The sequence below is a fragment of the Cnephaeus nilssonii genome, assembly GCF_951640355.1.
Source record: "Cnephaeus nilssonii genome assembly, chromosome: 5".
NCBI lineage: Eukaryota > Metazoa > Chordata > Mammalia > Chiroptera > Vespertilionidae > Cnephaeus > Cnephaeus nilssonii.
Window position 1 is genome coordinate 18396088 of NC_137076.1, and position 14126 is coordinate 18410213.

The 14126-nt window shown below is 57.9% G+C and overlaps 1 protein-coding gene across 19 annotated transcripts in view; it reads right to left on the reverse strand.

Moving 5' to 3' along the window:
- The window catches only part of MAST3 (microtubule associated serine/threonine kinase 3), a 38482-nt gene that overhangs the window by 23504 nt on the left and 852 nt on the right, over positions 1 to 14126 (reverse strand). For 2 of the 19 annotated variants that reach the window (XM_079772208.1, XM_079772217.1), the window contains exons 1-4: positions 8028 to 8418; positions 7659 to 7748; positions 945 to 1033; positions 793 to 865 (exon numbers count right to left, since the gene is read on the reverse strand). In XM_079772208.1, the coding sequence (XP_079628334.1) occupies positions 793 to 865; positions 945 to 1033; positions 7659 to 7748; positions 8028 to 8074 (299 nt within the window). In that variant the 5' untranslated portion in view covers positions 8075 to 8418. Of the gene's footprint in view, positions 1 to 604; positions 626 to 792; positions 866 to 944; positions 1034 to 3905; positions 5325 to 7658; positions 7749 to 8027; positions 8419 to 10088; positions 10121 to 10215; positions 10333 to 14126 lie in introns of those variants that run through there. The other 17 variants (XM_079772221.1, XM_079772222.1, XM_079772220.1 and 14 more) reach the window with 17 other exon arrangements.

Below are 14126 nucleotides of genomic sequence, written 5' to 3' on the forward strand. Positions count from 1 at the left end.
CGAGAACAGCAAGTCCGGGTGGCCAAGTCCACTAGGTTTCTCCCTCGTCCTTTAGACATCTCCTCCAGAAGTCCTCCCTGACGCCAGCAGCCAGTGCCCACCTTCCCCCCGTCCCCCCCCCCCCACCCCGCCACGCAAAGCTGCCACCTCTCGGAGTTGTACCTCCTGGGGTACATGCTGGCTGCCTCCACCAGACTGAGGACTCCCCAAAAGCCAAAGGCCAGCCCCCAGCGGGCACTCAATAAAGGCTGAATGAATAAGTGACATGTAAAAGCCTGGCGCACGTGCCCTGGCTGGGGGAGCTCAGTTTGTTAGAGCGTCGTACCAATCCGCCAAGATTGCGGGTTCAATCCCTAATCGGGGCGCACATACAAGAAGCAACCAAGGAATGCATACATAAGTGGAACAACAAATTGATGTTTCTCTTCCCCACCCTCCTAAAATCAATCCGCAAATTAAAAAATAAAAGCCTGGCACATAACAGATCCTCCATGAACTCTTGTTAAACTCCTACTAAATGAGTAAATTGCTTTCACTCAATTAGTATTTCTTAGACCCGGGGGTGTCCCCTCTCACCCCCACCCCTAGAGCTCGTTGACATTACCTGTCTGTCCGAGAGATGTGGCTGCAGAAGACCGAGGCAGGGGCAGAAACCAGAGGGAGGGACCAACACAGGGCGGGGCCGGGGAGGGGAAAAGGCCAGTGAGGAGGCAAGTCCATCAAGCGCACACACCCTGCCTGTCCCCTCAGCCGTCATGAGGACACCATCCCCCAAAGCCAGGGACCACTCACCTCCGGGCAAAGGGGAAGTTGACAGCTGACACAGCCGAGAAGTTCCGGGGACTATCCAGGGGGCTGTTGCCTGCTGATCAGGAGGCCAGGGGAAACTGAGTCATCGGGGTGGAGAGAGGACCCAGCACCCACCCGCTGGCTCCCATGCTCACCAGTTGGGACTGACAACGGTGACAGGGGCCTGGACAGGGTCGGTGAGGGTGTTCCCACCACCAGGCTCTTACGGTTCCCACTGCGGCAGCTGTAGGGGCAGGTGGGGACAGGGTTAGGCGCTGGCCCGGCCTCTGGGCTCACACGCCCAGGCTGGAGCACACATGCAGCTGGCTTTGGGGCCGGATAGGAAACTGGGCACGACCACTCCTGTTCCGCCCCTAACTGGACTCCCCCATGGCCCTTCCTTGGAGGCCCAGTGGGAGTCATATTTGACAAATATTATTTTTATTATTTTTTAATATATTTTATTGTTTTTTAGAGAGGAAGGGAGACGGATAGAGAGTTAGAAACATCGATGAGAGAGAAACATCGATCAGCTGCCTCCTCCACACTCCCCACTGGGGATGTGCCCGCAACCAAGGCACATGCCCTTGACCCGAATCGAACCCGGGACCCTTCAATCCACAGGCTGATGCTCTATCCACTGAGCCAAACCGGTCAGGGCAGACAAATATTATTATTATTAAATCTGCTATTACTGTTGTTATCAGTGGTGGCATGAAGCACTTTCCGGCCTCCTGGTGGTCACTGCACACAGCCAGGAGCTCCTGGCCTGACTTCCCGGGCTTTGGTGTTCACACTCACACCCCCACCCCTTTCCCACGCTGTGGCCACTGTCAGGAGCTCTGGGAAATAAGGCAGAGGGTGGAGAGGACCCTGGAGCCTACAGGTGGGTTAAGGCAGGCCCCCACCCCAATCCATGCACTGTTTCCCAGGGCCACTGCCCCATCTCTTGGCAACATTCCTCCCCAAGACCCCCCCAAAATGCCAGCCTGACTCTTAAAAACCCTAAAGTCACTGGGCCGCCGTAGCTCAGTGGTTGAGCATCAATCTATGAACTAGGAGGTTATGGTTTGATTCCCGGTTAGGGCACATGCCAGTGTGGGGTGTGCAGGAGGCAGCCGATCAACGATTCTCTCTCATCATTGATGTTTCTATCTTTCTCTCCCTCTCTCTCCCTCTCTGAAATCAATAAAAAATATTTAAAACAAAACAAAAACCTAGAGTCAGGATCTTGTGCAGTTGTGCCCTGTCTTCTGTTCTGCCAACACATTTCCTTCCTTCCTTCCATCCCAGCTCCTCTGGCCCCCAGCCCCCAGCTCAGGCCGAGCCCACCTGTACCTTGTGCCCTGGCCCCAGTGCCCACCCTGACAGAGGGAAGTTGGGAACAACATTGTCACCAGCCACCGCCCCCCCCCCCCCCCCAACTCCCCCAGAACAGTCGCCCGGCAACAGCTCTACTTGTTCAGCAAGTGCATCAGCCCACACAGCCCAGCTGCCAACGCAGCTCAGCCACAGCACTCTGCACAGGGAGGGAGAAGAAACCTCAGGCTTCACAGGGCCAGGAATGGGGTCCCAGGGAGAAGGCACAGTGCAGGACAAGGCGTGGGGAAGCGTGGTCAGCCACTAATCCAGGCGACAAGAAAAGGCGTGGGGGCTGGTGTTTAGATCCAGCCTGCCCATAGCTGTTCCTCTGAGCCTCAGTTTCCCCATCTGTACACCAGGCAAGGTGCTGGGAAGATGTGATAAAACCAATGCACCAAGCTCAGCTTTGGGCCAGCGCTGGGTAAACGGTGGTGGGTACACGTAGTACTGTTGGCTTGCGGGGCCTGGTGCATTGTCAGAGGGCAGGTCATGCCTCCCCAGATAATCAAGTCACCATTTGTCAATTCCAACAGGCCAGGAGGTGGGAGAGACCAGATGTACCCATTTCCCAGCCTGGGAAACTGAGGCCATAGATCAACAGCCACAGGGATAGTCTTCTAGACTTGAGGTGCAGGAGCAAAAGTGAAACCCACAGGTTCCTGCAAAACTTCCTGCCCACCCCCACCTCACACACAAACCAGGTCCCACATCCTCTCCCTGCCCCTCACCTGGTTCCTTCCCCCCACCTCCACTCCCATCATTTGTCACTTTCAACAGCATTTGGGAAAAATACTTGGCAGCCTACCGCTTCCTCTCAGGCGGGGTCTTCTTGAAAACAGCCTAATTGGAGATGCCAGTGGGGAAGTGGGCCCGATCTGCTCACTTTCTGAGCGTCTATTGAGTGCTGACCATTTGCACGGCCCTCCCCGGAGAAGGCCCAGGACCCTGAAGTTCAATCATCACCCATGTGGCTCCACAGAGGATGAGAATATGGGAGAAAACAGGCGCCTGAGGCCAATTCCTGCACCCAACCCCTGAGGTGCTCATAAGCCCTCTATGGCTCTCCAGGGTCTGGGAGAAGAGCCTAAACCCTTGGACTTGGCACTCAAGGTTCCCCCGCCCAGCCTCTGCCTGTCGCACCCCTTTGGGAAATGTCCCATCCCAGCACGGATGAGACACCCAAGCACAGAGAGATAAAGGAACGGGTGGAGGTCACACAGCCTGGCAGTGGCTGAGCTGGCATGTGAATCTAGGTCCGGTAGAGCCCACAGCCCTCGCTTAGTCTCTGGTTTTCAGAAGGGGAAACTGAGGCTCCAAGTCAGGCCAGGCTTTGTTCCAGGTTAAACCCAGCGGTTGGCGCTCCTGACACACGCTCGCCAGCCGCGTGCTGTAAATGTTTGTTTGTGAATCAACATTTCTAGCTGGGCCCCAGGGAGAGATCGGCGTCAGTTTTTCCAAGAAGCACCTCCCCAGTTCGGCCCGGGACGAGGGCCCTGGGTTCGAATCCTGTCTCAGCTCACTGCTGCCTCATTAGTACCCCAGCTGCGACCCGGACTGGCACACACTCACCCCAGTGCGGGGAACGAGGAACCCAACAAGGGTGCCTGGGACACCTGCGGATGCCTCGGCCCCAGAGCGTCCTTCTCCGTCCCCCTACCGTCGCGCACAGTGGCCTCGCCACGCCGCCCAGACACACTCCTGGCAACGAGTGTCTATTCCGCCGGCCGCCGCGCTTCGCCCCGCGTCCCCCCTACCTCTTGGAGCGCTGCAGCAGCGCGCCCTTGGCCAAGCGGCTCCGGTGGCCGGGAGCCGCCACCGCCGTCCAGTAGCTGGGGTCAGACATGCTGCTTCTTCCCTTTGTGCCGCCCGAGGCCCGGGAGGCGCGTGGGCGCAGCCGGCGGCGGCCGGGGGCAAGCCGCCGCGGCGGGATCGGCTCCAGGAGCCCGGCAGCGCAGGGAGGGCATAGGGTGGGGGGGCCGCCGCGGGGCCAGGGTGGGGTGGCGAGGAGGAAGCGCGCGCCCGGGGACCCCGCCCAGCGGGGCCTGTCGGGGGCGGGGTGAGCGAGGCGGAAGCTGTGCCGCCGGCCCCGCGTGCAGCCGGGTGGGCGGAGTGTTGCGAGGGCCGCGGGCGGAGGGGCGGGGCGTTGCCTGGGCCGTGCGGGGAAAGGTCCGGCCGTTGCTAGGATGGGAGCGGCGGGGGCGGGGCGTTGGCGGTACTTGGAGGTTGGGCCTCGGAACATGGCTCTTTTCCCATAAAATGTAATTCTGATCCCCGCCCGCCCTTTCCTTCTCTCCCGCGGCGCGAACCCCTTCAGCTCCGTGCGACACTCGCGGCCCATCCAGCGGCCCGGCCGGGCTCATGCTACCACGCCTACGCTGGCTCCACGCTTTGGAATCCCCTTCGTGTCTGGCAAAATCCAGCGTCCCCTCCTCCAGGAAGCCTTCCCTTAAGTCTCTCGGCTTTTGTCTTCCCCAGGCTTGGGCTCCTTGGGCTTCCAGTACTGGACTGGCACAGAGGGGTTGCTTAGCAAACTGAGGTCAGGGCTTCTGACATGCTATGCTCTGCCTGTCTATGTGACAGAAAAGACCATCAGCCTGTTTTTTTGCAAGTCGCAGTCTTATCAACTATAAAATGGGAGGAAAACAGGCTGACAAGATGATTACACGGATTACGTGTAAATGTGGCCTCAGGCTAACTTCCAGGCCTCCGTTTCCCCATCGACACATATCCCTCGTGGGAATGGAAAGAATTGGAAGCACAGGAAGTGACCGTTACCCGGCTGGGGGTGTACAGTACGTCATGTTCGCTATGGAAGGAGAAATGTCTCATACAGTAGGCAGTAAAGGAACGCTTCCTCCTCTCATGACAGTCCCAGTAAGTCAGGGTCAACATCACTCTGAGGGCGGCCCCTTCACAGGCAACATGACACTTTGGTAACTGGCCCAGCGCTGACGCGGCCACCAGATCACGTATCTGAGAAGGGAGACTGAGGTAGAGGGGGCATGCTGCTGCCTAGTGTGTAGCCCTAACCTGCTCGTCTCTCTTGCGACTGGTTTTTCTTCTCAGGTCTTTCTCAGGCTCCCCACCCTGTCCCCTCATGTCCATGTCACACTCAGTGGCCCACCTTGTCCAGATGGCTATTGGGTATCTCCCCAGGAATGCTCTCCAGGTTCACCAGACCAAGCCATGGGGAGCAGGAGCTGTTGCGGGCAAGGGGAGTGTAGCCCTGTCCATGAGCTGTCTACACCCCTCTCAGTCCCATACTCTGTGTGGCTTCCAAGTGCCCTGGGTAGAAAATCCAAATTCTTTCTGTCCTTGGCATTCAGGGCCCCAGAGAGAACACTCCTCTGACAATGCTGTTCCTGCCTAGAACAGCCTCTGTTGCCCCCTTGTCTGTGAGGGCCCAACTCAGGACCTTCTTTAACTCCTCTTACCACCACCACCACCACCACCACCACCACCACAGGCAGTGCCCTCCCAATTGCTTCCCTTTTGTCCATGCCACAAGCATTAACTGAGCACCTGGTGTATACCTGGCTTGCCCTGAAGGTATAGAATGGCCAGGACAGATCCAGGTCTGGCCCTCCAGGTTGCTCCCAGACCTCTGGGAGAGAGAATAACCCAACAGCCACACAAGAAAACATGGAGATAACACCCAGGATGGGATCTGGATGAGAGAAATAGACGGGTGTAATGGCTGTAACCAGAGCTGGGGCACCCTTAAGTAGGGGGTGTTCAAGGAAGGCTTCCTTCTCTGTGGGCTTGATGGATACTTGAAAGACGAAGAAAAGAGGAAATGGGGGAAATAAGGCTCTGGGCAGAAAGGACGGCAAGTGCAAGGCGCTGAGGCTGTGCTAGCTCACGTGCTGGCCATTCAGGAAGCCGCTTGGCTAGAGCAGGGTGAGTGATGAGGAGATGGAGGAGGAGGAGGCAAGGACTTCCAAGAGGCCGGACCCAAGAAGCCCTGAGGCTGAGGGGACAAATGGGGGCCTGTTTCTAGGGTGTTTAGAGGCAAAGACCCATGTCCTTAAATGGCCCAAGGCAATGAGGATCTGCTGCCCCCTGGTGGCGAGTGAGGCAGTCCCGAGACTTCTCCATTTCCTCCTGCTAAAACCGGTTGGTCTCAACAAGTCAGAACTGACTGTCAGTTCTGGCCTAACACTGTCTCCCAGGTGCCCCTGGACAACGTAATCTGAGGTCCTATGCCTCTGAGATCCTGAGTTTCCTCCTTTGCTAAATGGGGGCTACAGCAGTCCCTGCCTCTGGACACCCGAAATGGTCCAGAACCACCATCACCTACCCAGATGTTGACCTAGCCACCTCCCTGCCTCTGCCATCTCCATTCCTGTCCTCTGTCCCAGAAGACCTTTCTTCCCCTTAAGACAGCCACAGAGGCTTTGAAAATCTCAGTTCTGCCCCAGGACCTTTGCACATGCAATTCCCTCTGCCTAGTGGTTCCTCCCCTAGCCTGTCCACACCTTAGCTCAAACATACCCTCCTCGGAGAGGCCCCTGTCTGAATGTATCTTGTTTGTCCACCCACTTGTTCATTGCCCACTTCCTGAGCCCCGTGAGTGAGGGACTGTGTTCATTTTGTTCACAGCTATATCCTTAGCACCCGGCACACAGTAGGTGCCTAACAAATGCTGTTGACTAAATGAAGGTAGCTGCCTATTGCCCAGTACCCAGTACGGTTTCCAAATTGTTCTCTCTTCTCCCCATTAAAGGCCTGTGGGAAGAGCCTGGGCAGCTCATTCACACTAAGGTGCAAAGGACTGATGGGCCACCAAATTCTAGACACCACTGACACTCACATCGGTCCCCGCCCTGAGCTGTACGAGGAGCCCATGATAACGCCGGTATTCTGTCCTGTACTGGGGCAAGACGCTGGGCCCCATCGGTCACAGAGCGGGGCTCAAACCCCTGACAGACTCTGGTGGCCATGCTGGCCCTGGTGCTTAGCCCCCAGACATACTGAACCAAGAGAACTGGTGTTTCCTCTCGGAGCCTAAGTTTCCTCAGTTGGGAAACAGGGTCAGGAAGGGTGCCTCCCTCCAAGAGTTGCGGAGGGAACTTAAGGCTGGTGCTCGGTCAAGCTGGATTTTTTTCTGCCTACACCTCTTTACCTGGTCAAGTTCAGTGGCTGGGGCTGTAATGGTGAACTCTTCCCTGAGGTCACAGCCTGGGAGCCAGGCTGGTTCAGCAGGGAGGGTTCTGAGCAGGCTGGGAACCCAGCACCTGTCTCAGGACCTTGGGCAACAAACAGCTCAAGTTCTGGCCTCACCTTGGCCACCTGTCTGGGGACCTGCTGGCTATGACTGAAAATGTAATTTCCCCATCAGGACCCTCGTGTGGTTCACAGCGCCATTTAATGGAGGGGTAAACTGAGGCCCAGAAGGCGAGGTCAGCAGCCCACAGTACCTTGGGGAGGGAGCTGGGTTTGGGGAGTTTCCAAGGCTTGGGGGTACCAGGGCCTGTCTGAGCCCTACCCTGCTAGCTGTCACTTACCTCCAGGGGTGCAGTCCCAGGGAGGGGCTGCAGGGGCTGCAGGGGCTGCTGGGGCTCAGCAAGGACGGGCTCTGGCTACTCGGAGACAGACTGCAAAGAAAGAGGCCGGGACGGTGAACCTGGCCGCGGCCCCCGTGTGTGGCCCAATCCAAAGGCCGGACCGGGGCTGCGGTTCTCCAGGAAAAGGAAGGGGCCCAAGGCCCGGGATTCTGGGTCTCCTGCAGGCCTCGAGGGCGGGGCCAGACCGGTCACCCAGGAAAGCTCCTTGGAGGCAGCGGTGCGACTCTGAACGACTTGGATAGAGACGCAGGGGACGGGTGGTGGTCAGCCTGCCCCTCCCCCCTGATTCTCCCTTCCCCAGCCACTCACTCGAGGGTCAGCGCCGGGATGTGCAGCTTGTCCCTTCGGGACTTCATGGCGAGGCCGGGCCGCGTCTACACGGTCGGGTACCAACGCCCCCCTCCGTGGTCCCCAAACCCTGCTCGTGGCGTGATCCCACAGGGACCGACAGATGCGGACGTGGGGACAGCACACCAGGCAGACGCGGCGTGAGGGCTGGGCCGCAGGGGGTGTGGGGGGCGGGCTCTCTCCGCCTCAGGGCGGGACTCGGAGCCCCGCACCTGCGCGCAGGCCCTGCCCAGCGGCGGTAGCGATTGGGGTGCGGGCCAGAGCGGCGGGTGTCATTCCCTCGTGGGACGGGACATCGGGACTGCCATTCCTAGGCCCGCGGACAACCCGGAGGGACAGGAAAGGCTGTCACCGCATCCCCAGACCGCATCTTCCTCCCCCGCCTGGCCCCGCCCCCTCCCGGCCCCGGCGCTTTCCCAGCTCTCGGGGGTCTTCGGGACCCACGATCCGAGCAGGTCCCGCCCCTATCCTCCAGCCCCGGCATTGGCGCCCCCTGGCGGCGGGTCTCGGCCTCTGTGCGCACACTCCAGGCCCCGGCCCCGCCTCCAGGCCAGTGCTCCGCGGGTCCCTAGGCCGCGAACTCTCGTCCCGCCCCACATTCAGATCCGACTTTGGCCCCACCCGCCCTTCCTCTGAGAAGCCGTCCTACAAGGCCCCGAAGGAGGGGGTCGTCTGTGGCTCTGGCCCCCTTGAATCTCTGGGTGGACCCAGTCCGGCCCACCGCAGGTGGCAGAGACTAGACAACCCTTAGGGAGTCTTTGCTCCGGTCCTGCCCGTGGTGCGGGACTTTGCCCTCCGTGGTTCGGACTGATTCACTGTCCACCACCCCACCCCCAGCCTGGGCAAAGGCTACTATCGGGGCAATGTGCAAGACCCAGCCCCTACTGGGGCCATCAGGCTCTCCCCGCCAGCTGCATTAGCCCCAGTCCAAGGAGAGCAGATGGTCAGGGCTTGAGGGCCACTCTGTACTCGTCCCCACCAAGATTTCAAACTGTCATCAAACACCCGGACCTCTCCTTTCTTTTCTCCCTCCACCTCCCCTGTGCTCACTCCAGCTACCCCTGTCTCCAAGCTGTTCTTCCAATGCCAAACTGGTGCACACCTCAGGACCTTCGTCCATGCTCTTCCCTCTGCCTGAAATGCTGTTCCCCTTGGACTTTTTCCCTGGCCTCTTGCTCCTGTTCCAGATTTAGGCTCAAATGCCACTTCCTTCAAGGCTACAGCCGCCCCGCAGTCCCTCGGTTTGTCTCTGTTTCATTTCTCCCCTTCATCACATCGCTTCACCATCCCTCTCCCCAAGAGAGTGAGAGCTGCAGGGGCAGGGTCCAGCAATGGCTAGTCCTGTGTCCCTTGTGCCTGGACCAGGGCCTGGCACACAGGAGGGGCTCCAAAAAAGTTTAAGTGAATGACTTCACTGGTGGGCAATTTGTACTCCCAACATGGCTGAATACAACCTCCAAAGAGGGGGTGTCTGCACTCCGGCACCTCCAGACCATCCACACAAGGTAAACCCCTCCCCTCCAGGCTTTGGTTTCCCCATCTGTTAACTAGCAACAGTACTGAACAAAATGTTCTTTGAACTTTTGGGGATCCAGAAACACCAACCTACAGGAACACTTATGTGACCCTGAAGGATACAATTTTCTTACCCATGTTCCCTGAAAGAGCTCCCCATCATGGGAGGCATGTAAGCTGCTTCCAGGACATTGGATGGTAATTCTCTGAGAATCTGGACTCTGGATGCCAGAGAGGTTTGCCCCCTTCGGAGCTGGGTGCCTTTGAGCCAGTGATGCAATGTACACCTCCATTTCCTCATTTGCAAACTAGCCTGGGCCTCCCAGCCTGTGGTGAGGCCTAGGGAGGCACTTGTGAATTACTTTGCAAACACCAGGAGTAGGATCAAGGTGAGAGAAGCTTTGTTGTAATTATTAAATAAATTCACAATTTGGAGGCTGCAGCTGAAATGTCTGTGCCCAGCACCACAGGGCCCCCACCCAGCCAACCGTCCCCAGGGAAACTCACCCCCGTCCGCGGCGAGGCAGGCTCAGTTCCTTCTGAAAGAAGATGAAAATGGGTCATTTCCGGAGAGACAAGCCCTTCTCATCCCTGGCCCTCCACCCACCTCACACCCCAGTAGCCCCATGCTCACCCTGCCCCAGCCTATGCCTTCTCTCTGCTTTCCCCTCATCCTGGGCTCAGCTCTGCCTCAGAACCTTGGCACCAGCTGTGCCCTCCGCCAGGATCACTCTCCCTCCGGTGCTACTTAATTGCAGCTCAATCATCTCTTCCTCCTGAAAGCTCCTCTGGACTCCCAATCTACCTCCTTGCCCAGCTCACACCCTATTTGTATGACAAATAACTCCATTATTTAAGATAAATTAGTTACATTTTAAAAGAGGTATGTCAATAGTGGCTAAATACTAACAATCTACTGAGGAAAGAGAGGTTCCTGAGTCAGCCTCACCCCGCCCCTCTCAGATCTGACAGCCATTCCTCCTTCACCCCCTGCAGAGCCTCTTCAGGTTTGGGTCCTGGGCCCTGGGGGGAAGCAGGGCACTGACCAGTGACTCACTACTCAAGACCCTTTTAGAGCTCAGCAAGCTGACCTGCCTAACCCTGGGTGCCCTCACACATGCAGGGCAAAAAAGCCCTGTGCTTGGGGTCCATTGTGACCCCCCCGGAGTCCACCCTCAACTGTGGCTCACCCTAGGGGGTTTTTAAATTCTGAAAAGACCATGTAGCACAAGTTTAGAATCTGGGAACACTGAGACCTGGGTTATCTGCTCTCTCCTGGCTGTGGGACCTAGAACAAGTGACTTGTACTCCGTGCTTAAGTTCTCTCTTCTGCAATTTGGAGATAACATCAGGAGGGTTCCGGGGTAAACCAGCCATTATTATTTTTATTACTGCTGTGTGTTGTTGCGCTCAGCAAGAGTTTCCACAGACTATCAGAATAACTAGTAAATTTTACATTTATCGAGGTGCCTACTGCGCATCAAGAGCAGGGTCCGTTTTGTTGTTGTTGTTGTTTGTTGGTTTTTTTACAGGCAGAGAAACTGAGGCGCAGAGGGAAGCCAGCCGCCCACGCCTCTAGGCTGAGAAAGCGGAGAATCCAGGTCTCTGGACACCTCCCACCCCCCGCCCCCCTCTCCCCCCACACACACACACAGAACACGCTGGGGCGGTCGAGTCCCGGACACATTACTATTTTTACCTAAGGTGGGCTGGGGGCTGCCCACGTCCAGAGTAGAGCGTTCGCTGTGGCAACCAGTGACGTCATTAGCCCCCCGCCCGCAGCCAATTGGAGGGGGCCGGAGGCTGCCAGGCGCGGGGCAGCCCCGCGGGAGAAGTTGGCAGGGTTTCCCCGGCCGGGGAAGCGGAGGGTCGGTGGGGTGTCACCTGTAGCCAGGCTACTTTGAGCTCAGAAAACCGAGCCACTCAAGGTGGGAGGAGGCTGACCTGCCCCCCTGAGGTCTCCGGCTGCTTCAATACCTCTGGGGACGGAGAGCTCGCTGGGATCTGAACCAGGGGTACCCGCGGCATCCTTCTCTATCCCAGCCATTTCCTTCCAAAGCCCCCGACAGCCCTGGGTTCCCAGTCCGGCTACCCCCCATCTGTCTGGGCTGTGTGACCCCCGCCAAGCAAATCACCCCTCTGTGCCTCCGTTTCCTCTTTTGGAAAACGGCCCAGTTACCTAGGGTCCTGAGAGGAATCAAGGAGCAAGCTCAGGGGTGGCTTCTATGAATCGGAGTCAAGACAATTTTGTGAGGTTAATAATAACCACAATTTATGAATGTGCGTCCAAAACACGAAAAGATGTGAGGTGGCAGAGAGAGGTAAGGGGAAGATGAGCAGCCCCCCTGCCCCTTCACTTCCCCTCCAAAGGCTTGGCCTACACAGAACTCTCCAGGCACCACCCCCAAACCTTGGCTCCCTGCATCATCTGCTTCGGCCCTCAGGCCCCTGTGTGTGTGTGTGTGTGTGTGTGTGTATATATATATATATATATATATATATATATATATTTTATTGACTTCAGAGAGGAAAGGAGAGGGAGAGTTAGATAGAAACATCAATGATGAGAGAATCATTGATCAGCTGCCTCCTGCACGCCCCCTACTGGGGACTGAGCCTGAAACCCAGGCATGTGCCCTTGACCGGAATCGAACCCTGGACCCTTTAGTCTGCAGGCCGAGGCTCTATCCACTGAGCCAAACCGGCTAGGGCCTCAGTCCCCTCTCGACTGGCTGTTCCCCCCAGAGTGGAGTGGCTCCTGCCTAGAGGGGAGTAGGAAGGGGACCATGATTCCCTGGAACTGCCTTTTAAAAATAATATTTGCAGCCCAAGCTGGTTTGGCTCAGTGGATAGAGTGCCGGCCTTCAGACTGAAGGGTCCGGGGTTTGATTCCGGTCAAGGGCACATGCCCGGGTTTCGGGCTCGATCCCCAGTAGGGAGCATGCAGGAGGCAGCCGATCAATGATTCTCTCTCATCACTGATGTTTCTATCTCTCTCCCTCTGCCTTCCTCTCTGAAATCAATAAAGATATATTTTTTAAAACAATATTTACAGCATCTTCTTCTGTGCTTGGCTGGGCTTGGCCATGCTGCCTCCCCTCCAGAAGTCTCAGCTCCACCCTGAGGAATCCCCAGTCTGGAGGAGACAGAGCAGGACACAGGTGCCCCACATGGAGGCATTAGAGGGGACCCAGAGGGAGAGGTGGGGCTGGAGTGAGGGGGGAGGGTGTCCGGCTGGGCCAGCAGGCTAGTGGGAAACAGTAGGGTGGAGGTGTGACAGCAAGGTGGGCACCACGCCGCATGGGAAGTTCTCAGCTGGAGCCGAGTGGGAGAGATGTCATCAGGGACCACATGGGAGAAGCACCGGGGCTTCCGGAGAGACAGGAAGTGGAACCGGGCCTTGAGGAAGCGGGATGGATCTTCCCGCAGGAGCGGAGACAAAATCCAGACACAGGCTCTACTGCCCCTGGATACTCTGTTTGGGGATCTGGTGTTTTAAAATTTTGTCGTTTGCCAAGTGGGAGATGATGGAAAAATAGTCATGGTCGTAATAACGGCTCGTGGTAATGGGCTCCTAGAAATGCTACACAGACGTCTGAATTCACCCAAACCGGGAGGGTCCCGTCTCCACTCCTCCCCTGACCCACAGCCAACACAAGCTGGTGGCCTGCAAACTGGTGGCCCCATAACTGGGGGCCCATGGGCCAGTGTGGGGTTGGTTTGGAGGAGAAGCAGGACCTGCCTGGATTTAAATCCCGATTCTGTCACCTACTTGATGTGACACCTCAACCGTGGCTACATTTCTCTGAGCCTCCATTTCCCCTTTTGAAACATGGGACTCATCAGGGGACGGTGCTTCCTCACAGTGGAACAGGCCCCCACTTCCTGACGTTAGCAGCGCCCCCACTCGCCTACCAGAAGGCTGTTTCTCTATTTTAAGAGGCCGCGGGCGGGGCTCGAGTCTAACTGGGGCTTCAGGCGGAGCCTGTCCCCTCACAATACCCCACTGCTCACCAGTCCCGCCCCACCCTCTCCTCTCGCCCCCCACTCCAGTCTCTGGCCTCCGCCTACCCTTCTGCTCCCCACCCCCACCACGCCCTGGCGGGGCGGGGGAGGGGGATTCTGCCCCGCAGCAATGCCCGCGCGCTCCCAACCCCCCCCCACCCCCCCAACGCACCGCTCCTCGTCACCTTCAGGAGTTCGCAGTCCTGGGAATCCTGTCCCGCAGCAGCCTGGGTTCCGGGGCCGCCTTCCCCCTTCTTTGCCAGCCTCAGTGCCCGCCACCCTCCATCCTTTCTAATTCTAGCTGCCCTCAGCTTCTCTCATTTTCCCCAATATCCTGCCTCCTCTGCCCCAAGGCCACCAGCAACGCTTGGTCAGTCGCCATGTCCCGGTGTGCCTGAGCGCCCCCCATCGCAGCGGACCACCGCGCAGGGTCGTGCTGCTCTGGCTGGAGGTCCAGGAGGAGGGGACCAGAGGTGCGGGGCGTCCCGCCGCCTCTGCAGAGCCGGGCACACAGAAGGCGCTCAGTAAATGTGTGTCGGG